The 23,373-nt window shown below is 42.0% G+C and overlaps 1 protein-coding gene across 2 annotated transcripts; it reads left to right on the forward strand.

Moving 5' to 3' along the window:
• The first annotated feature begins 3,123 nt into the window (after window positions 1-3,123).
• Window positions 3,124-21,417, forward strand: nox5 (NADPH oxidase, EF-hand calcium binding domain 5). Of its 2 annotated transcripts, none has more exons than XM_029758377.1 (17): window positions 3,124-3,343; window positions 6,783-6,946; window positions 7,264-7,414; window positions 7,750-7,960; window positions 8,317-8,557; window positions 8,841-8,994; window positions 12,292-12,464; window positions 14,346-14,528; window positions 14,867-14,999; window positions 17,731-17,873; window positions 18,018-18,209; window positions 19,069-19,113; window positions 19,384-19,508; window positions 19,754-19,838; window positions 20,040-20,139; window positions 20,402-20,568; window positions 20,856-21,417. In XM_029758377.1, exons 1-17 carry the CDS (start codon window positions 3,238-3,240, stop codon window positions 20,985-20,987), a joined length of 2,505 nt encoding a protein of 834 aa, XP_029614237.1. In that variant the 5' UTR covers window positions 3,124-3,237; the 3' UTR covers window positions 20,988-21,417. The 2 variants fall into 2 exon arrangements, with proteins under 2 accessions (XP_029614237.1, XP_029614238.1); XM_029758378.1 differs by lacking the exon at window positions 3,124-3,343 and adding an exon at window positions 4,850-5,153.
• Window positions 21,418-23,373: the final 1,956 nt, after the last annotated feature.

The raw sequence follows: 23,373 nt of genomic DNA on the forward strand, positions 1-23,373 counted from the left end.
GGACATACTGTAGTCTGCATGTATACCTGACAAGGACATTTTTATAGATAGCATTGAACAATCAGTTCTATACACTATGTATACAAAGGTATGTGGACAACCCTTTGAAATTAGTGGATTCGGCTATTTCAGTCACACCTATTGCTGACAGGTGTATAAAGTCAAGCACATAGATTGCATGGCTGTGTGGCCTTACTGAAGAGCTCAGTGACCTTCAACGTGTCACCGTCAAAGGATGCCACCTTTCCAACAAGTAAGTTCGTCAAATTTCTGCCCTGCTAGAGCTGCCCTGGTCAGCTGTAAGTGCTGTTATTGTGAAGTGGAAACATCTAGGAGCAACAACAGTGGGAAGACACACAAACTCACATAACGAGAGCTGAAGCGCATTGTGCGTAATAACGTCTGTCCTCGGTTACAACACTCACAACCGAGTTCAAAACTGCCTCTGGAAGCAGCATCAGCACAAGAACTGGAAGCTTCATGAAATGGGTTTCCATGGCCGAGCAGCCACACACAAGTCTAATATCACCATGCGCAATACCAAGCATCGGTTGGAGTGGTATAAAGCTCGCCATTGGACTCTGCAGCAGTGGAAAACATGTTCTCTGGAGTAATGAATCACACGTCACCATCTGGCAGTCCGACAGACCAATCTGGGTTGGAGGGTGCCAGGAGAACGTTACCTGCCTGAATGCATAGTGCCAACTGTAAAGTTTGGTGGCGGAGGAACAATGGTCTGTTTTTCATGGTTCGGTTTCAGCCCCTTAGTTCCAGTGAAGGGAAATCTTAACGCTACAGCCAGTGGCAACCCGTCATTCAGCTCGACTTGTTTTGAGCCCCACCTGTTAAATATACATACAGTACCAGTCAAAAGTTTGGACACACCTACTCAAGGGTTTTTTTTTTTTTCTCTTTTTTTCTACATTATAGAATAATAGTGAAGACATCAAAACTATTAAATAACACATATGGAATCATATAGTAACCAAAAAAGTGTTTAACAAATCAAAGTATATTTTAGATTTTAGATTCTTCAAGGTAGCCAACCTTTGCCTTGATGACAGCTTTGCACACTCTTGGCATTCTCTCAACCAGCTTCATGAGGTAGTCACCTGGAATGCATTTCAATTATCAGGTGTGACTTGTTAATTTGTGGAATTTCTTTCCTTAACGCGTTTGAGCCAATTGAACAGCTCAAATAAGCAAAGAGAAATGACAGTTTATCATTACTTTAAGACGTGAAGGTCAGTCAATCTGGAATATTACAAGAACTTTAAAAGTTATTCAAGTGCAGTTGCAACAACCATCAAGCACTATGAAGAAACTGGCTCTCAAGAGGACAGCCACAGAAAAGGATGACCCAGAGTTACCTCTGCTGCAGAGCATAAGTTAATTAGAGTTAACTGCACATCAGATTGCAGCCCAGCCTGCGTGAATTAGGCATTCATGGTTGAATTGCTGCAAAGAAACCACTACTAAAAGACACCAATAAGAAGAAGAGACTTTCTTGGGACAAGAAACATGAGCAATGGACATTAGACAGGTGGAAATCTGTCCTTTGGTCTGATGAGTCCAAATTTGAGATTTTTGGTTCCAACCCCTGTCTTTGTGAGTCTTTGTGAGTAGGTGAACGGATGATCTCCGCATGTGTGGTTCCAACCATGAAGCATGGGGGAGGAGGTGTGATGGTGTGGGGGTGCTTTGCTGGTGACACAGTCTGTGATTTATTTTGAATTCAAGGCACACTTAACCAGCATGGCTACCACAGAATTCTGAAGTGATACGCCATCCATTCTGGTTTGTGCTTAGTGGGACTATAATTTGTTTTCAATGGGACAATCACCCAAAACACACCTCCAGGCTGTGTAAGGGCTATTTGACCAAGGAGAGTGATGGAGTGCTGCATCAGATAACCTGGCCTCCACAATCAACTGACCTCAACCCAATTGAGATGGTTTGGGAGGAGAAGCAGCCAACAAGTACTCAGCATATGTGGGAAATTCTTCAAGACTATTGGGAAAGTATTCCTCATGAAGCTGGTTGAGTGAATGTCAAGAGTGTGCAAACCTGTCATCAAGGCAAAGGGTGGCTACTTTGAAGAAAGTCAAATTTAAAATATATTTTGATTTAACACTTTTTTGGTTTGACATGATTCCATATGTGTTATTCAATTACCAGTAGTTTAAAAAAGGGGTGGTGATATAAATACCCAGTGACTCCTCTTGCACTGAGATGCAGTGCCTTTTGTCTGACTTGTTGAAGGAGTGGTCAAAACGGCAGTTGTTTGGAAAAAGTTGGGTAAAAATGTGTTAACGCGGTTACTAAAACAGCTGTATCGTTACATCTGTAGAATATATTTATGTTTCGCGAACAGATTTGAATAGTAGAGAAGTAGACAAATATATCTTACCCTCTGTTGTTGGGGAAGTGGTAAAAATGTCAGGTCTTTATAAAAAGTTACAGAAAATGTTGAAGCGGTTACTAAGACAGCTGTAACTTTTTATCGGAATTCTTCAAACCTCAGATTTGAATAGCAGAGAAGTAGACAAAGATTTCATACGCTTCAACTTTGTGTCTTAGTTGTGGCAAAGTGGTCAAGGTAGCTGATTTGTGTCAAAAGTTGTATTGTTGCATTTACAGTGAATTGAATATTTGAAGTGATGATGTCACTATGGGGCCTTTCAGAATCTTGAGGAAATGTCATGAAAATGAATGAACAGATATCAAAAAGTTGTATTCAAGCACACTATTCCAGACCGATCTTCATGTTTTAAAGTTTGAATTACTTTTCTAGCTTAAACGGTGTAGGAGGAGTAGCATTCCAAATAATAATAAGAAAAAGAAGTATGACAAATATTTAGAATGGGACGTTTTCTTCGCAAGTCCCATTAATAACTAAATCAGAAATAATTCCTACAATATCTAAAGTGTGGCTAGTAATAAAGCCACACTAGTAGTAAGTAATTGAAGTATGACCAATAACAGTAGTATGTTTCTTCACAATCACACTAAGTACTGTATGTAAGACCTGTATGCATGTTGATACCGAGATATGAGGGCGACCCACTGCTATTACACAACATTATATCTAAGCATTGATGCCAGTACTGAAAGCTGCTCAGCGGGGAGTGGGCTGTCAGACACAGCTGCTGGGTATCAGGGCTCACTGCTGCCTGTTCTGTCCCCTCCACCATCACTAGAATAAGCCAGGCTGCCAACCAGGGAGTTTGGGTTTGGATGAGTGAAGAAAAATATCAATGCTGGAGAAAGGTGCATCTTGAAAGCATTGACCAGCTCAGAAAATTGGACATAGTATTGACGCAGAAGCCTATCTGTGTTGTAGGTAAGCACAACTTCTTATGCAAAGATTGCATGATTATGACTGGTGAAGGTATAAGACAGGTAATAAATACTATGCTTTCCCGTCAATACAGGCTTATACGATTTTAAGCAGTGTTTTTAGAACTATGTCGATTTAGTCTAACACTCCAGTGATTAACATATGATTTTGTTCAGAATGTTGTTATTTCCGTTTTTTTATTGCCAAAAAAGAACTGGAGAGATAATAGGCCTTGCCTATAAAAACAAACAAGATGATCATCAAAATATATGATGGCATGTATTATCCAATCTTATAACAGTTGCTGTATATCTTCCGGCCAAATAAATACTGTATACAAAGTCCCTCCTCCTTTCCATCAGGTTCATTCCATTTGATTTCAATAACTTTTAGACCACACCACTTTTGATTTCCACAAAACTTTCTATACATATTTGCATTTGTTAGAAGTGGTCAGAAAGTGACTTTTTGGACCTGATAGATGTGCTCAAAGTTGGCCCATTTTGCATACCCCCACCTTACCATGAGACATCCATGTCATCATCACTGGAAAATATAAACGTTTGAGTTTTATATAATTTAAAAGCATACAAAGAATGTGTGTCAAAACATTTTTTTATAAAAATGTGGACATTTTTTTACCTTTAATGTCAATGATCTAAAAATAAAAGTAAACTAAAAGTAAACTCTTATAAATAAAAAAATGTGCACATATGTTGTAGCTTAGGACCTATTTTACATAATATGAGGTGCTTGTGTTGTGCCCTCCATCAGTTGAGACATAGCATACTCTTGACACAAGGTGGTTGGCGTTTCAATCATAGAAATATATTCATTGAATGGACATATCCCGTCAGACCACTGTAATTTAGCTGATACGTCATTGAAATTGAAATTTAATAGAAATTTTGACTTCTAAATATTACCGCAAAGATGGCCTCCGGTCAACCCACCGTTGAATGTCAACTTAAATTGGAAGTCTATTCTATTATCTATATTTCTATGATTTCATGGAAGATTACAGTATAATTTCAAACTGATATTCCCATTCAAGTCAACATTTTCAAATCTCCAACCATCTTTGTGCTACCGTATTAAAGTAGAAATTTCAAATGTATTGACATTTTTGTACATTTATCAGCTAAAACACCCACCCTGTATTCAAGAGCATGCTGTGTCTCAACCGATAGTGGGCACAATACAAACACCTCAGATTATGTCAAATTGGGTCTCGGTGTCACTCTGCTACCGTGGAATTGCACTCACACAGACCTGTCTTTCAACATACTATGTATCAGATGTCAGGACACTCTAGGCCTCAACTCGTGACAATCCAACCTTGAAATCCTGAACATTAGCAAAGCTTATTATTATAACTAACCGCCAAAGGTTTCCCCATTCATCTGTGACATTACTCTCTGTAGGAAACATGACAATGTAACAGATGTCTCACCATTCTCATTGTTCAATTGAAAGTTGTATCAGCTTCATATCCACCAATGTCTGTAATGATGCATGTTTACGTAATTCAGAATGACTATACAATCTTGATACTCAGAAGCATAATTTGCTCTTTAGCCACCATGCTTTTAGCCATTGGGGCTATACAATTTTTCTTAGCCTCTGGTGCTATTAGCCTTTGCATTTTCACATAACTATCTGTACTCCGAAAAGCTCTGTATTAAAACTTTTAATTCGACCAGATCCTGGGAGTCAAGTCTACTTTTTACCTTTACAAAGTCAACTTGCTACTGCAAATTACCGTCTACAGTGTATTGTAAAGAAGTGGGATTCATTCAACTCCACAATAGAGGTAAGTGGTTTACTTATGATCAGGATGCAAGTCTTTAATTAGAGGTTCTGACATCCACCTGGCAACCTCAGTCACACTGTATTCTTTCTATAGTTGTCTTCATCCCCCCGAGCCAGTGATGCAATTGCAAACCTTTGTCATCTCTGTGCAAGCATTGTTTTGTGGTTCAAGTCTAAATCTTTATTTCCCGCTTCTATGTAGCACACTAGATGTCAAAGTCTTATTTTAGATCTGTAAATCATCAATTCTACAGTAGTTAAATCAGGTAGAGTAGTCAAATCAAGTAATTTGTGTTCTTTCTCAAACTAGCCTACATCACACAAACCCTCACTACGTTACATTAGTGGCAGCCTACTAGCCATGTCTCACAAACTGTTACCCTTTTCACATTATTGCGCTGACCTCAACCAAACTGACCTGACTTGGAAATGTTCTTTCACATTGGTCTTGTTCGACATTGCAGCCAACAGTGCAGGTGACTGCCGGCTGACTGATCTACAAAAAACCTTGCATTGTAAATAACTACTCAATATTATTTGTAGGTCAGTCAGTCACAATTTACCCATGATACATTTAAGCGATAAGGCCCAAGGGGGTGTGGTATATGGCCAATATACCATGGCTTAGGGCTGTTTCTCCGCATGACGAAACGCGGAGTGCCTGGATACAGGCCTTAGCCATTGGACATTGGCCATATACCACAAATCCCCAAGGTGCCTTATTGCTATTATAAACTTGTTGCCAACGTAATATCATACCAGTGGTATACGGTCGGATATACCACGGCTGTCAGCCAATCAGCATTCAGGGATTGAACCACCCGGTTTATAATATGGTTTTGATCCTCTTGAACCCGGCCATTGTCTTTAAAGGGGAGAGGCTATGCAGACACGCCTGGTGCGCAAATTGATGATGTTTGTCACACAGGGCGAGTCAAGTGGAGACGAACGGATTCGGTTCAGTCAGTTGTCCCGATGAGCCGAAGTTGGGACTTGGAGTGTACAGAATCATTCCATTTTTATCGGAGTAATTGTTGAAAATCACTGCAATAAATGTGCTTTAGCCATCACCCTGGCCTGATATTGGCTACACTATCTAGCTACTTCCCTCGCCTTACTGTGGCAAGCAGGAGCTAAAGGACACTGTGCCCCATGATGTGTTGTCTGATTGTAGCGCAAACTTTCCCTGTTGAGCAGTGTAGACTATCACAGTGACATCCAGATGGTAACAATCAATATTACAAGTTATTTCTCATGTAGGCTGCTGTCCTACTCTAAATAAAATCAAGTGGGATGGAACAAATTGGAGATGGTGTCTAAATCCAGATGGAGACCAATACTACAAGTTATTTTGCCCATCGAAATAAACATCACATTCTTTAACAAGTCGTAATTAGCGCCATGCTGCTGTTGCCAGCTAGCCATCATAAATTAGCTGTGAAGGGCTCATCAGCACCACTGGATCAGGACAACTGACTGAACTGAATTCATTTGTCTTCACACTCAACTCTCAGCTGTGCGACATACTTCATCAATTTGGACACCAGGCGTGTCCATATAGCCTCTCCCTCTTTAAAGCTCCCTTTTTGCCATGGCCTTATGTAGGTTATTTCGTGTGTTGAAATTACAGCAGGCGTGGTGGTGAGCATAGAAGGCTACCATCCCAGCAGCACCATGAGTCTGGATGAGGATGCACGGTGGCTGGAGTGGGTCACCAAGCAGTTTGAGAGCATCGCGGGAGATGACAAAGAAATTGACCTGGAGGAGTTCAAAACGGCCCTCAAGGTCAAGGAGGTGAGTCAGGGGTCAAGGTTCAACTGATTTCTCATTGTCCCCAAAGTTTTTGGGGGAGGTTTTATGTATTTTGTTGGTCATTTTTTTGTGACAAATAAGCTCAAATAGGGCTGGGGTAGGATGGGTAGGGGGTACAGTGCAATAACGTCAAATACGTGAAGATTCACATACAGAGCCTCCAAAAATGAACAGTCTCAATGTCTGACTTCCACTTACTCTAAATGATTGTGCTTTATGGATTATGTACGGTATGTGAGTTTTACTTACTTTGTCCATAGAAGTCAGTGCTGTGTGTGATTCTGTGTGTGTTTGTGCAGTCTTTCTTTGCGGAGCGGTTCTTTGCGCTGTTTGACTCTGACGGTAGCAAAACCATCAGTCTGGACGAGCTGCTGAAGGCTCTGGATCTGCTGATCCATGGTAGCGAGACGGACAAGCTCCGCTTCCTCTTCCAGGTCTATGACGTCGATGGTATGTGTTTAGACTAGTGCCAGATCTGTTTGTGCAGTCTTGACAATTGCCAGTGACCAGGAGTTGGCAAGACGACACACATAGATCTGTGACCAAGCTTGTAAGTGTTACTTATGAAGACAAAATGTGTGCATTATCCACCATTAAAACACACAGTGACATAAAACATCTACACGTTTTTGGTATGCTATATAAACTGATGTATGAGAATGGTCAGTGAAACCTCCACGCATTGTCTCACCTTTAGGACATGCAGTTTATTGCGTCCAACTTAGCTGCCTATATTTTCAGCAACTTGCAACAGACTATTTATGATGATTTCTCTTGGCCTGCAGGCAGTGGCTCGATTGACCCAGACGAGCTGCGCACAGTGCTCAAGTCGTGCCTGCGCGAGAGCGCCATCTCCCTGCCAGAGGAGAAGCTTGACGACCTGACCCTGGCTCTGTTCGAGTCGGCTGACAAGGACAACAGCGGCTCCATCACCTTCGAGGAGCTCAAGGCCGAGCTGGAGAACTTCCCTGAGGTTATGGAGAATCTCACCATCAGGTCTCAAGGCACAGCTAACATGTTTAAACATGGGGCCGGTTTCCCAGACACAGATGAAGCCCAGCCCTGGACTAAAAAGTTTAGGAATATGCTTACTTTTTGTCAGGGAATCAGGCTCAGAATGTATCAAACATGCAAAATATAAGGAAGGCTCACATGTCCATACACGCATAAGATTTTCCCTGAGACATTTTATGTAGTCCAGTGTCTGTTTTCCAACTCTGTATCTTAGCAACATAGTTAATATGTCCCCAAAGAATGATCTTTACCGCAGAAGAAGTGCCTAGATCCTAGATCAGCACTCCTATTCTGAAACTCTTTGTAAATATGGGCCCTCCATTTCCTCCACCACCTAGTGCTGCCAACTGGCTGAAACCTCCCGGCCTGGAGCAGAAGAAGGGGCGGCATACCCCACGCTACCTTACGCCGGCGTACTGGCACAACAACAGCCGAAAGCTCCTCTTTCTGTGCGCCTACACTTGCCTCAACCTGCTGCTGTTCATCACCGCCATGCTGAAGAACGCAGAGGGGGGATTCTGGTACATGGTGGCCAAGGGCTGCGGCCAGTGCCTCAACTTTAACTGTACCTTTGTCATGGTGAGGGAGTTAGTGGGGAAGTGGGGGAGGGAGGGGGTGAATGTGGTTTGGTAGATAGAGATGAAGAGATATTCAGCAACTCTCGGAAAGGACAATGAATGTTTGCTTCATAAGTCAATCTTTTAAACCAGCACGTTTCGGCGAAGGCCTTCATGAGGGTATTGGTGTTAAGAGGTAGACATCGACATGCAGCTGTGATATTTCCCTTAGCAACACTAGACTTTTTGCATTGATTGTGTCTGTGTATCTGTGTATATACGTGTTTACATGTGAATGTGTGTAGGTGCTAATGCTGCGGCGCTGTTTGACCTGGCTGCGGGCCACTTGGGTGGTGAGGGTGTTGCCTCTGGACCAGAACATCCTGCTGCATCAGATGGTGGGCTACGCCATTGTCACCTTCTCCACCATGCACACCACTGCCCACTTCATGAACTTTGGTACGCAGTAACACACACGCTCTAAACCACAAACACTCACATGTTATAAACCTTCCCTCTCCCAGATGCAGTCAACCAGTCCAAAAAATATTTTTAAGCCTTGAGACAATTGTTTCATGAGCTGAAATAAAAGACCCCAGAAATGTTCCATATGCACAAAAAGCTTATTTCTCTCAAATTTTATGCACAAATTTGTTAACATCCCTGTTAGTGAGCATTTCTCCTTTGCCAAGATAATCCGTCCACCTGACAGGTGTGGCATGTCAAGAAGCTGATTAAACAGCATGATCATTACACAGGTGCACCTTGTGCTGGTGGCAATAAATGGCCCCTCTAAAATGTGCAGTTTTGTCACACAACACAATGCCACAGATATCTCAAGTTTTGAGAGAGTGTGCAAGACCAACCACCCGGACAGCTGACGAAACTATGGTTTTGCAAATCTGAAGAATTTGCAAAACGACGAGCACAGAAACCGTCTGTGCTCGTCGTCCTCACCAGGGTATTGACCTGACTGCAGTTTAGCATCGTAACAGACTTCAGTGGGCAAATGCTCACCTTCAATGGCTACTGGCACGCTGGAGAAGTGTACCCTTCACGGATGAATCCTGGTTTCAACTGTACGGGCAGATGGCAGACAGCGTGTATGGCGTCAGGTGGGTGAGCGGTTTGCTGATGTCAACCTCGTGAACAGAGTGCCCCATGGTGGCGGTGGGGTTGTGGTATCAGCAGACATAAGCTACAGACAATGAACACAATTGCATTTTATCGATGGCAATTTGGATGCACAGAGATACCGTGGTGAGATCCTGAGGCTCATTGTTGTGCCATTCATCCGCCGCTATCACCTCATGTTTCAGCATGATAATGCACAACCTCATGTCGCAAGGATCTGTACACAATTCCTGGAACCTGAAATTGTTCTAGTTCTGCCATGGCCTGCATACTTACCAAACATGTCACCCATTGAGCATGTTTGGGATGCTCTGGATCGACGTGTACAACGGCGTCTTCCAGTTTCTGCAAATATCCATCAACTTCGCACAGCCATTGAAGAGGAGTGGGACAACATTCCACAGGCCACAATCAACAGCATGATCAACTCTATGTGAAGGAGATTTGTCACGCTGCATGAGGCAAATGGTGGTCACACCAGATACTGACTGGTTTTTATAATTCACTCCCCTAACTTTTTTAAAGTTATCTGTGACCAACAGATGCATATCTGCAGTCCCAGTCGTGTAATCCATAAATTAGGGCCTATGTATTTATTTCAATTGACTGATTTCCTTATATGAACTGTAACTCAGCCACCCTTTGCCTTGATGACAGGTTTGCACACTCTTGGCATTCTCTTATCCGGCTTCATGAGGTAGTCACCTGGAATGAATTTAAATTAACAGGTGTGCTTTGTTAAAAGTTAATTTGTGGAATTTCTTTCCTTCTTAATGTGTTTGAGTCAATAGGTTGTGCTGTGACAAGGTAGGGAGTTATACAGAAGATAGCCCTATTTGGAAAAAGACCAAGTCCATATTATGGCAAGAACAGCTCAAATAAGCAAAGAGAAACGACAGTCCATCATTACTTTAAGACATGAAGGTCAGTCAATCCAGAACATTTCAATAACTTTTAAAGTTTTGTTCAAGGGCAGTAGCAAAAAGCATCAGGCGCTATGATGAAACTGGCACTCATGAGGACCGCCACAGGAATGGAAGACCCGGAGTTACCTCTGCTGCAGAGGATAAGTTCGTTAGAGTTAGAGTCAGATTGCAGCCCAAATAAATGCTTCACAGAGTTCAAGTAACAGACACATCTCAACATCAACTGTTAAGAGGAGACTGTGTGAATCAGGCCTTCATGTTTGAATTGCTGCAAAGAAACCACTACTAAAGGACACCAATAATAAGAAGAGACTTGTTTGGACCAAGAAACACGAGCAATGGACATTAGACCGCTGGAAATCCTTTGGTCTGATGAGTCCAAATTTGAGATTTTTAGTTCTAACCGCCGTGTCTTTGTGAGACACAGAGTAGGTGAATGGATGATCTCCGCATGTGTGGTTCCCACCGTGAAGCATGGAGGAGGAGGTGTGATGGTGTGGGGGTGCTTTGCTGGTGACACTGTCAGTGATTAGAATTCACTGAGAGAATGCCAAGAGTTGAGAGAATGCCAAGAGTGTGCAAAGCTGTCATCAAGGCAAAGGGTGGCTACTTTGAAGAATCTAAAATCTAAAATCTATTTTGATTTGTTTAACACTTTTTTGTTTACTGCATGATTCCATATGTGTTATTTCATAGTTTTGATGTCTTCACTATCATTCTACAATATAGAAAATAGCAAAAATAAAGAATGAGTAGATGTGTCCAAACTTTTGACTGGTACTATATTTTGGCTATAATTAGAATGCCAAATGTGTTTAATAAGACTGAGTACACATCAGTGTTTCCCATATCAATACTTATTACCTCACCTAAACACATATTTGTTCTATAGACGGGTTGGTTGACAAAGTCACGAAAACGAATCATGCGTTGTTATGATTTTGAACGGTCAGGTAGCTAGCAACAATTACAATAAGATGCCATGTGGGAAATCGTAGTTGGCTTGTTTCCGCTAGTTGTATCTTGTTCTTGATATCATGTCTTGTTTTGAGGTGTTTTGACTTATTCCATGTCAACGCTAAATAATATGGCTCAAATTCGCTAGCTAGCTAACCAGCAACTGTAATTATGTATTTGAGAGACAACAAGTGTGCTTTGTGCAAATGTATTTATGTTTTCAATAAACATTTGGAGACAAAATAAACATGTTGACAACAATCTAAGCCAACCCTGTCTGTTTTGCCCCATAGTTGCGCACGTGATGGTTTTGTTGCTAAACAACCAACCCATTTATTGGTTTCAATTTAATGTTTTGGTATTTGCATCTCTGAATGATGTCTCTAGACTGGAGGGTACACCAGAGGAGGCTGGTGAGATGAGCTATAGTGGGACGGGCTCATTGTAATGGCTGGAATGGAATTAATGGAACGGTCATTTGTTTGATACTGTTCCATTTATTCCATTCTTGCCATTACAATGAGCCCGTCCTCCTATAGCTCCTCTCTCCAGCCGCCTCTGTGGTACACATAACGGCATGTTAATGTTTAGACTGATCCAGCCCTTTCCCTTGGTCTAAGGTGGTGCTGTATTGTGGCTTTCAACTGATCACATTTATTTATAAACCTCTTTTTACATCAGCAGTTTTCACAAAGAATTTTTACAGTAACATGGTCTGATCCTTTGTTTCCTCCTTCAGTACACCTATCTCAGAACAGCAGCTACAGCCTGTGGGAGCACCTTTTCACTACTAGGCCAGGGATTGGCTGGGTGCAGGGCTCTGCATCCCTTACCGGCATGGTGCTACAGATCATGATCTGTCTAATGGTGGTCTGTTCCAGCACCTTTGTCCGCCGCAGCGGACATTTTGAGGTACAGTTGACAATCTAGCTAGTAATTTAGTAGGCGCTCATATACAAACTTTAAAGTTTTATTAGTCTTATGCACGGGATACACATGGTATACACCAGGGTTCCCCAACTGGCGGACCGTTTTATTTGGACAGATTAAAAACACCAGGAAATCAGCTCCAATTTATTAACATTTTGGGAATCTGTTCCCAAGTATTCCCTCGCGTATGAGAGACACGTGATCGTATACATACAGTGCATTCGGAAAGTATTCAAGCCCATTGACTTTTTCCACATTTTGTTACTTTACAGCCTTATTCTAAAATGGATGAAATAGTGTTTTTCCTCATCAATCTACACACAATACCCCATACTGACAAAGCAAAAACAGGGCTTTAGACATCAAAACCCCGGAAATATCACATTTAAATAAGTATTCAGACCCTTTACTCAGTACATTGTTGAAGCACCTTTAGTAGTGATTACAGCCTCGAGTCTTCTTGGGTATGACGCTACAAGCTTGGCACACCTGTGTTTGGGGAGTTTCTCCCATTCTTCTCTGCAGATCCTCTCAAGTTTTGTGAGGTTGGATAGGGAGCATAGCTGCACAGCTATTTTCAGGTCTCTCCATATATGTCCGATCGTGTTCAAGTCTGGGATCTGGCTGGGCCACTCAAGGACATTCAGAGACTTGTCCTGAAGCCACTCCTGCGTGGTCTTGGCTGTGTGCTTAGGGTTATTGTCCTGTTGGAAGGTGAACCTTCACCCCATCCTGAGGTTCTGAGTGCTCTGGAGCAGGTTTTCATCAAGGATCTCTCTGTACTTTGCTCCGTTCATCTTTCCCTCAATCCTAACTAGTCTCCCAGTCGCTGAAAAACATCACCACATGATGCCGCCACCACCATGCTTCACCATAGGGACGGTGCCAGATTTCTTCCAGACGTGACGCTTGCCATTATGGCCAAATAGTTCAAACTGGGTTTCATCAGACCAGAGAATCTTGTTTCTCATGGTCTGAGAGTCTTTAGGTGCCTTTTGGCAAACTTCAAGCGGGCTATCATGTGCCTTTTACTGAGGAGTGGCTTCTGTCTGACCACTCTACCATAAAGGCCTGATTGGTGGAGTGCTGCAGAGAGAGTTGTCCTTCTGGAAGATTCTCCCATCTCCACAGAGAAGCTCTGGAGCTCTGTCAGAGTGACCACCGTGTTCTTGGCCACCTCCCTGACCAAGGCCCTTCTCCCCCGATTGCTCAGTTTGGCCAGGTGGCCAGCTCTAGGAAGAGTCTTGGTGGTTCCAAACTTCTTCCATTTCAGAATGATGGAGGCCACTGTGTTCATGGTGACCTTCAATGCTGCAGACATTTTTTGGTACCCTTCCCCAGATCTGTGCCTCGACACAATCCTGTCTTGGAGCTCTACGGACAATTCCTACAACTTCATGGCTTGGTTTTTTCTCTGATATGCACTGTCAACTGTGGGACCTTATATAGACAAGTGTGTGCCTTTCCAAATCGTGTCAAATCAAATGAATTTACCACAGGTGGACTCAAATTCTCAAATTGTAGAAACATCTCAAGGATGATCAATGGACACAGGATGCACCTGTTTCATAGCAAAGGGCCTGAATACTTATGTAAATAAGGTATTTCTGTTTTTATTTGTAATACATTTGCAAAAATGTCTAAACGTTTTTATTTTTTGTTATTTGTCAATTCTCTTTATCTAATATTAGGTTTTGGTTGAAGATCTGATAACATTCACTTTCAAAAATATGTACAAATAGAGAAAATCAGAAAGGGGTCAAATACTTAATCACGGCACTGTACATTCACATACACTAGCTCCCTCCATCACTACACCCAAATACTCCATTTTTTTTATATTTTTGTGTGTTGCTTCCCCAGGTGTTCTACTGGTCCCACCTGTCCTATGTGTGGGTGTGGGCTCTGCTGGTGGTGCACTGTGCCAACTTCTGGAAGTGGTTTGTGGTGCCTGGTGTGATCTTCCTGCTGGAGAAACTAGTGGGCGTCGCTGTTTCTCACATGGGAGGCCTCTACATCGTGGAGGTCAACCTGCTGCCGTCTAAGGTGCCCATCTGAATGTTATACCAATAGCGATCACTTTTCTTAAAGAGGACATCTATTCACTTTTGTGTTTTTCAATATGTAGCTATTGTGTTATGACACCTGCTCAACACATAATGAAGTTTGACTACATCTCTGCTGTTGAAGTATTAGATTATAATATGATTCATCTTATCCCAACCTACCAACCCTACTATAGGCGAGAAAAGTCAAGTAGCATTGTGCAGTTTGGACAGAGTGTAGATGGCTCTGTTAGCCTAGTAGTTAATGTCTTTATTTTTGTTCAGAGACCATTTTTGTTTCCCCCCTTGAGAGTGTTGAAAAATGTCTGTTACTTGCAGGTGACCCATCTGGTAATCAAGCGGCCCCAGTTTTTCCACTTCAAACCAGGGGATTATGTTTACATCAACATTCCAGACATCGCTAAGTATGAGTGGCATCCTTTCACCATCAGCAGTGCCCCAGAGCAGCCAGGTTTTTATTTTTATTTCACATTTTAGCACGGAGTCACATTTAAGACCAATACAAATATACAAGATTACAAAACATACTTAAGAGAAATAATCACATTCCTCAGCAAAGAGGTCCCTAATCAACAATTTGAATTGCCCGAGAGGCACCAGTACATATAGTTGCAGGGAACTCTGTAGATTGTTCCATACAGTACATGGGGTGTAAAGAAACCAAAAGCAGATTTACCTATCTGGGCTCCCGAGTGGCTCAGCGGTCTAAGGCACTGCATGTCAATGCTTGAGGTGTCACTATAGTCCCTGATTCGAATCCAGGCTGTATCACATCCGTCCGTTATTGGGAGTCCCATAGGGCGGCACACAATTGTCCCAGCGTTGTCCAGGTTTGGCCGGGGTAGACCGTCATTGTAAATCATTGCCTAGTTACATAAAGGTTATACAACTGTGAAGACTGAAGGGATCTCCAGAGTTAGCCATCCCTGAAACCGAGGATGTTAACTCATACGTCTAAATGATGTTAAGTATGGCGGAAGTTTACAGTGAGGGAAAAAAGTATTTGATCCCCTGCTGATTTTGTACGTTTGCCCACTGACAAAGAAATGATCAGTCTATAATTTTAATGGTAGGTTTATTTGAACAGAATAACAACAAAAAAATCCAGAAAAACGCATGTCAAAAATGTTATAAATTGATTTGCATTTTAATGAGGGAAATAAGTATTTGACCCCCTCTCAATCAGAAAGATGTCTGGCTCCCAGGTGTCTTTTATACAGGTAACGAGCTGAGATTAGGAGCACACTCTTAAAGGGAGTGCTCCTAATCTCAGCTTGTTACCTGTATAAAAGACACCTGTCCACAGAAGCAATCAATCAATCAGATTCCAAACTCTCCACCATGGCCAAGACCAAAGAGCTCTCCAAGGATGTCAGGGACAAGATTGTAGACCTACACAAGGCTGGAATGGGCTACAAGACCATCGCCAAGCAGCTTGGTGAGAAGGTGACAACAGTTGGTGTGATTATTCGCAAATGGAAGAAACACAAAAGAACTGTCAATCTCCCTCAGCCTGGGGCTCCATGCAAGATCTCACCTCGTGGAGTTGCAATGATCATGTGAATGGTGAGGAATCAGCCCAGAACTACACGGGAGGATCTTGTCAATGATCTCAAGGCAGCTGGGACCATAGTCACCAAGAAAACAATTGGAAACACACTACGCCGTGAAGGACTGAAATCCTGCAGCGCCCGCAAGGTCCCCCTGCTCAAGAAAGCACATATACACATCTGAAGTTTGCCAATGAACATCTGAATGATTCAGAGGACAACTGGGTGAAAGTGTTGTGGTCAGATGAGACCAAAATGGAGCTCTTTGGCATCAACTCAACTCACCGTGTTTGGAGGAGGAGGAATGCTGCCTATGACCCCAAGAACACAATCCCCACCGTCAAACATGGAGGTGGAAACATTATCCTTTGGGGGTGTTTTTCTGCTAAGGGGACAGGACAACTTCACCGCATCAAAGGGACGATGGACGAGGCCATGTACCGTCAAATCTTGGGAGAGAACCTCAGCCAGGGCATTGAAAATGGGTCGTGGATGGGTATTCCAGCATGGCAATGACCCAAAACACACGGCCAAGGCAACAAAGGAGAGGCTCAAGAAGAAGCACATTAAGGTCCTGGAGTGGCCTAGCCAGTCTCCAGACCTTAATCCCATAGAAAATCTGTGGAGGGAGCTGAACGTTCGAGTTGCCAAACGTCAGCCTCGAAACCTTAATGACTTGGAGAAGATCTGCAAAGAGGAGTGGGACAAAATCCCTCCTGAGATGTGTGCAAACCTGGTGGCCAACTACAAGAAACGTCTGATCTCTGTGATTGCCAACAAGGGTTTTGCCACCAAGTACTAAGTCCTGTTTTGCTGAGGGGTCAAGTACTTATTTCCCTCATTAAAATGCAAATCATTTTATAAAATTTTTGACATGCGTTTTTCTGGATTTTTTTGTTGTTATTCTATCTCTCACTGTTCAAATAAACCTACCATTAAAATTATAGACTGATCATTTCTTTGTCAGTGGGCAAACGTACAAAATCAGCAGGGGATCAAATACTTTTTTCCCTCACTGTATGTAAGAGAGCTTTATAAATAAAAAAGAGAGCATTGAATCGATCTACGTATTCAAAGAGGGCCAGCCTACTTTCTGGTAAAGAATGCAGTGATGTGTACTGAACCTGTCGCCCGTAATAAAGCACAGCGTGCTATGATAAACTGCTTCCAATAGCTTCAATATAGTGGCAGATGCATTCATATAGACATAGGTACACTCAGTTTGTCTAAAAACTGTGTTACATCCAGTTCCCCACTCTCTCTAAACTAGAATGTAATACAAAATATAACTTTATTGTTCATTAGTTTGAATGGAAATTTGTCTTCTGCCGTTCCCAACGCCCACAAGTCAGCCTCAGCGGATGGAGAGCAATTGTACATGGGATCAGACACCAGCAGCTTTCCATCTGCCAGTTCTGTTCCATTCCCATTTTTGTGTGGCCCAGCCCGGGGCTTGAACAAGCAAACTTCCAGCTGCTGGTCTGCCTCTCTAACCTCTAGGCAACTTCTGCCTCCAAATTAAACTAAACTTAGAAACGCATACACATTGTCCAGTTGCAGCTTTGACATCCAGGAAAATTTCCATACAACTCAATGGAGTGTGTCTGTGCTTGCACATCCTTTTCTGAAAAGATACTCTGTGGTTGCATATCCGCTCCATGGGCCAGTGGACCAATCGTTTGTATGAGTACTTCAGGCAGCCAGACAGCCAGGTGGTCAGCACCAAGAGACTGAGCGCCAGCCTGAAGGACAGACGGCACCAGAGGAGCGCCCAGGTTCTCTACCTTCTTTTTCACCCACTACTTATAATTCTCTCTGTTAGCAATACAATACAATTCTACATACACAAAGTCAAAACAATACAATTAAGTAGGACCCTGGAATATGGGAGTGGGCTAAATCATTATATTTTCTTGCAGGAGGAGCTGTTTAAATGTGCGAACTGCAACGGGACGGTGGCCTCCAACAAGGACGATGCCATCGAGCTGACCCTGTATCGACAAAACGGGTGTAGACCAGGGCTAGGACCATGCCCAGGACCAGGGCCACAGGGGCCCAACCCAGACCAGCAGAACCAAGCAGAGAGAGGAGAAGGCCCCCCGCTCAGAGAGGTATGATCTGGGCCCCTGATAAGAAGACAATATGCAACATAGAATAAAGATATTTATCATACAAAAGAGCCTAAACTCTGAGTGATGTTTCACATGTTTACTCAGCGAAGATGTACAACTGAATGCATATATTCAATACAGTGCAGTGTCAACTTATACCCTTAGCTCCCATTCCACAAAGATGTACTTCAGTACTTTTCCATCACCCAGGATTTCTCTGTGCTCCTATGTCCATATCACAGGACTTCTTTTCAGTCAGGAGAAGCCATGAGTTAATGGGAGTACACATTTCTACAGTCCACTGCAATCCACCAAATAATTGCACTTCTCATACACAAAGAGCTTGAACGTAACACTACTTTCAATCTCTGAGGATCTATTCGTACTAAGAGGATATAATGATATAAAAGAGTAAAGATATAAAAGAGTAATTTGCAATCTATCATCCATATTCATAAAGCATCTCAGGGCAGTTTTTCTGATCTAGGGTCAGGGCATATATTCATAAAGCATCTCAGAAGAGGAGTTCTGATCTAGGATCAGTTTTGCCTTTTAGATCATAATGAATTAGATTATATGGAAAGGAGGGGACCTGATCCTAGATCAGCACTCCTACTCTGAGAGGCTTCAAGAGTACGAGCCCAGGTTCCCCATGTCAACATCATTTTATTTATTTTGATCTAAAAGGCAAAACTGATCCAATATCAGCACTTTTGCACTAAGACGCTTTAGGAATATGGGCCCTGGTCTGACAGTACAGGAGTTTGGGTCATTGGGTCACTGTTGTAATGCATTATGATAACATCTTATTACTTATTATAACTGATGATTAATCTGTTTTACCTCCCAACCAACATAGATCACAGCCAAGCTTAGTGAAAACCACAGGTTCTGCAACGTCAAAGTGAGTTTGACTTCAACCTGCTTCTGTAACATTTAATCATTGATACTGTACATAGACATACATAACATATTACTAACCCTATTTGAAGACATTATAAAGGCTTATAACAATGAATGAAGCGTTATACCATCAAGGTGATGTGTCATTCTCAATTTATGAAGCGTTATACCATCAAGGTGATATGTCATTCTCTTATTAGCTATCTAGACATTCACATTAGGTTTGAATATACTCTGAATGCCTATCAGTATCTGTATCTCTGTCTGTCAGTGCTTCGTGGATGGGCCATATGGGACTCCGACGAGACAGATCTTTGCCTCTGAACACGCTGTGTTAATCGGTGCTGGTATTGGGATCACGCCTTTCGCCTCCATCTTACAGAGCATCATGTACCAGTAAGTACATGCTAGATTGCTCTGGAACAGAAACACAGAGAATTTAGAAGCACTAACTGCTATAATCCTACAATGATGATTATGGCACCAATATCTACTTTTGTTAAAACTTAGCCCAATACTATGGTTATTAATAACTAAAAATGTGCCCGCATATTCTTCTGTAAGTCAATTTCCTAACAACTTTGGTTGGTGTGGCAATACAGTTTTGAGTTTTGCAGTTTTACTTCTGATTTCTATTTAAGCTATCGCATGAGGAAACAGAACTGCCCCAACTGCAGCTACTCGTGGTGTGAGAACATTAAGGACAGTGAGATGAAACTGAGGAAGGTAAGACCCACTGCAGATGACAGATCCCCATTGGGCCTGAAAGCTTGTAGTTATTAGCCTGGTCCCAGATCTGTTAGTGCAGTCTTCCATACTCCTGTGGCCAAGTAAGCAAGACATCATGAACAGATCTGGGACCAGGCAAAAAACATTATTAGTTATAGTAAACATTTGTTAAACACTCTGTTTGTGGTTCTCCTACAGGTTGACTTTATCTGGATCAACAGAGACCAGAAATCATTTGAGTGGTTCGTGAGCCTCCTGACCAAACTGGAGATGGATCAGGCTGACGAAGAGCCAGAGGGTAAGTGAGAGAAGGGAGGAATGAAAGATACAGAGATGGAGGGAGGACAAAGAAAGAAAGAGTAAGATCTTCTGTAAGAGAAACACCACTGTGTGTTAGGGGTCAAATCTAAGGTTTGTTCCACTCCTGTGTTTCTCTGTGTAAGGTACATGTGTAAATGCCTTTTGTTTAATTTATCTATCTTATTACTGTTTTTACTGTAAAGTGGTTGCAATTTTAAATGCACTTTAAATCAAGTTTGATTTGATTTTTGAACCCTCAGGCCGCTTCTTGGAGATGCACATGTACATGACCTCTGCCCTCAGCAAGAATGACATGAAGGCCATCGGCCTGCAGATGGCGCTAGACCTCCTGGCCAAGAAGGAAAAGAGGGATTCCATCACTGGCCTTCGCACCCGCACACAGCCAGGAAGGCCAGAGTGGGGGAAGGTATGGATGTCAAACTATATCTCTGTATATATCTGTACCTGTCCATTATAAAGCTCATAGAGCATTTTTCAGCTAATCTTGAAGAGATGCACCATTTCTAAAATCGGTATGGGGTGCCTCTGCTTTATTTCGTTGTTGGCTATAAGGGCCCTGAGTTTTTCCTGGTCAGGTTATGTGGTCAGGAAAAACCTGCAATGAGTCGTGATTCAGTGACATGCAAGCTTGTGGGTCCTGTCCAACCACAGTACATTGAAAATGTCCTCTTCTTTCACATGTATCAACCGCAGGTGTTCCAGAAAGTGGCAGAGGAGAAGAAAGGGAAGGTTCATGTGTTCTACTGTGGAGCCCCTGCACTGGCTAAACTCATCAAGGCCCAGTGTGAGCACTTTGGATTCAACTTCTACAAGGAGAACTTTTGAGGACTGTCCAATTTTTTTCCTGACTGACATCAGCAACCTCACCTAAATCCACACACCTATGTGCTGATCTATGTCAACAGTTTCTGTACCATACACGCTGGTTGTCCACAAGCACTATCTCGTGCTGAATCCGCACTATGCCTTTACCCACCCAAGTGTGTGAAACCGACATCAGTATGCTGCTAACAGCTTTGCTTCCTCCACTGTCCCTGTCCCCTTCCTGGGCTCGAACCAGTGGTCCTCTGAATTCAAACACTCCGCCCTCCTTGAAAACATACCAACTAGTTGTGCAATAAAAAAGGATCCGATTCGATAGGACCATTGGCGTGACTGCCCTTAATACATGCCTTGGTCAAAAAGTATAATGTGGTCCTTTATACTGTATATTCTATCACATTTAGTATTCAAATGGATCTACCTTGCTTTAAACCAAAACATATTCCAAAGCACAAATACTAAATGGCAGACATTGTGACAGAGAATGAAATTATGTTCACACCATACACAATTAATAGTTTTTGTACCCCTTAACTATGTGTTGTTGCCAATGGATCTGATGTATTTTTTTACAAATTTAACTAGACAAATCAGTTAAGAACAAATTCTTATTTACAATGACGGCCTACCCCAGAGAACGCTGGGCCAATTGCGCGCCGCCCAAACCATGGCCAGTTGTGATACAGCCTGAAATTGAACCAGGGTCTGTAGTGACACCTCTAGCACTGAGATGCAGTGCCTTAGACCACTACACCACTCGGGAGCAGTGCCTGTATTAGATGTATTGTAGTAGATATATTTGAAGTTTCTGCTTAAATCTACATGGAAGGTTGTTAAGATACAAAATACAGCTTAATATGCACCTTGGTGGAAGGGTTAAATGGGTAACCCTAAGTAATGTAGTGATTGTTCTGCATCCTGAGTAAGACCAGAAGATGTTCATTATTATAGGAAATATAGAACATATCAAACTTACGTTACAATTTTATAAAACGTATAGCTATTCAATGTTATGTAACTAAAGTGCCTTCAGAAAGTATTCACACCCCTTGACCTTTTCCACGTTTTCTTTTGTTACAGCCTGAATTTAAAATAGATACAATTGAGATTTTTTTTGTCACTGCCCTACACTATTATGTATTAAAAATGAAAAGCTGAAATGTCTTGAGTCTGTAAGTATTCAACCCCTTTGTTATGGCAAGCCTAAATACGTTCAGGAGTAAAAACGTGCTTAACAAGTCACATAATAATTTGCATGGACTCACTCTGTGTGCAATAATAGTGTTTCACATGATTTTTGAATGACTACCTCATCTCTGTACCCCCCAAATACAATTATCTGTCGAGCAGTGAATTTCAAACACAGATTCAACCACAAAGACAAGGGAGGTTTTCCAATGCCTCGCAAAGAAGGGCACCTATTGGTAGATGGGTAAAAATATAAAAAGCAGACATTGAGAATCCCTTTGAGCATGGTGAAGTTATTAATTACACTTTGGATGGTGTATCAATACACCCAGTCACTGCAAAGATACAAGTGTCCTTCCTAACTCAGGGACTTCACCATGAGGCTAATGTTGACTTTAAAACAGTTAGAGTTTAATGGCTGTGATAGAACAAAACTGAAGAGGATGGATCAACAACATTGTAGTGACTCCACAATACTAACCTAATTGACAGAGTAAAAAGAAGGAAGCCTGTACAACAAGGCACTAAAGTAATACTGCAAACAATGTGGCAAAGTAATTCACTTTTTGTCCTGAATGCAAAGTCTTATGTTTGGAGCAAATCCAATACAACAGAATACTGTGTATCACTCTCCATATTTTCAAGCATAGTGGTGGCTGCATCATGTTATGGGTATGCTTGCAATCGTTAAGGACTGGGGACTTTTTCAGGATAAAGAAATAATAGAGGAAAGCCTGGTTCATTCTGCTTTCCAAAAGATACTGGGAGACAAATTCACCTTTCAGCAGGACAATAACTTAAAACAAAAGGTCAAATATACACTGGAGTTGCTTACCATGACAACATTGAATGTTCCTGAGTGGCCTAGTTATAGTTTTGACATAAATTGGCTTGAAAATCTAGGATAAGATTTGAAAATGGCTGTCTAGCAACGATCAACAAACAACTTGACAGAGCTTGAATAATTTCTAAAAGAATAATGTGCAAATATTGTACAATCCAGGTGTGCAATGCTCTTAGAGGCTTACCTATAAAGACTCACTTCTGTAATCTCTGCCAAAGGTGATTCTAACATGTATTGAGTCAGGGGGTTGAATAATTATCTAGTAAAAATATTAGTGATTTAAAAAAATAAAATATGTTTTTTTTTTTTTACAAATGTTAGTATTTTTCTTCCACTTTGACATTGGAGTATTTTGAA

Source organism: Salmo trutta, chromosome 7 (assembly GCF_901001165.1).
Source record: "Salmo trutta chromosome 7, fSalTru1.1, whole genome shotgun sequence".
NCBI lineage: Eukaryota > Metazoa > Chordata > Actinopteri > Salmoniformes > Salmonidae > Salmo > Salmo trutta.

Coding starts and splice junctions, on each gene's coding strand:
- nox5 (XM_029758377.1), top strand. CDS start 3,238: ATGAGTGAAGAAAAATATCAATGCTGGAGAAAGGTGCATCTTGAAAGC. Junction 6,947..7,263: donor CGGCCCTCAAGGTCAAGGAG/GTGAGTCAGGGG, acceptor GTGTTTGTGCAG/TCTTTCTTTGCGGAGCGGTT. Junction 17,874..18,017: donor GGCACCAGAGGAGCGCCCAG/GTTCTCTACCTT, acceptor ATTTTCTTGCAG/GAGGAGCTGTTTAAATGTGC.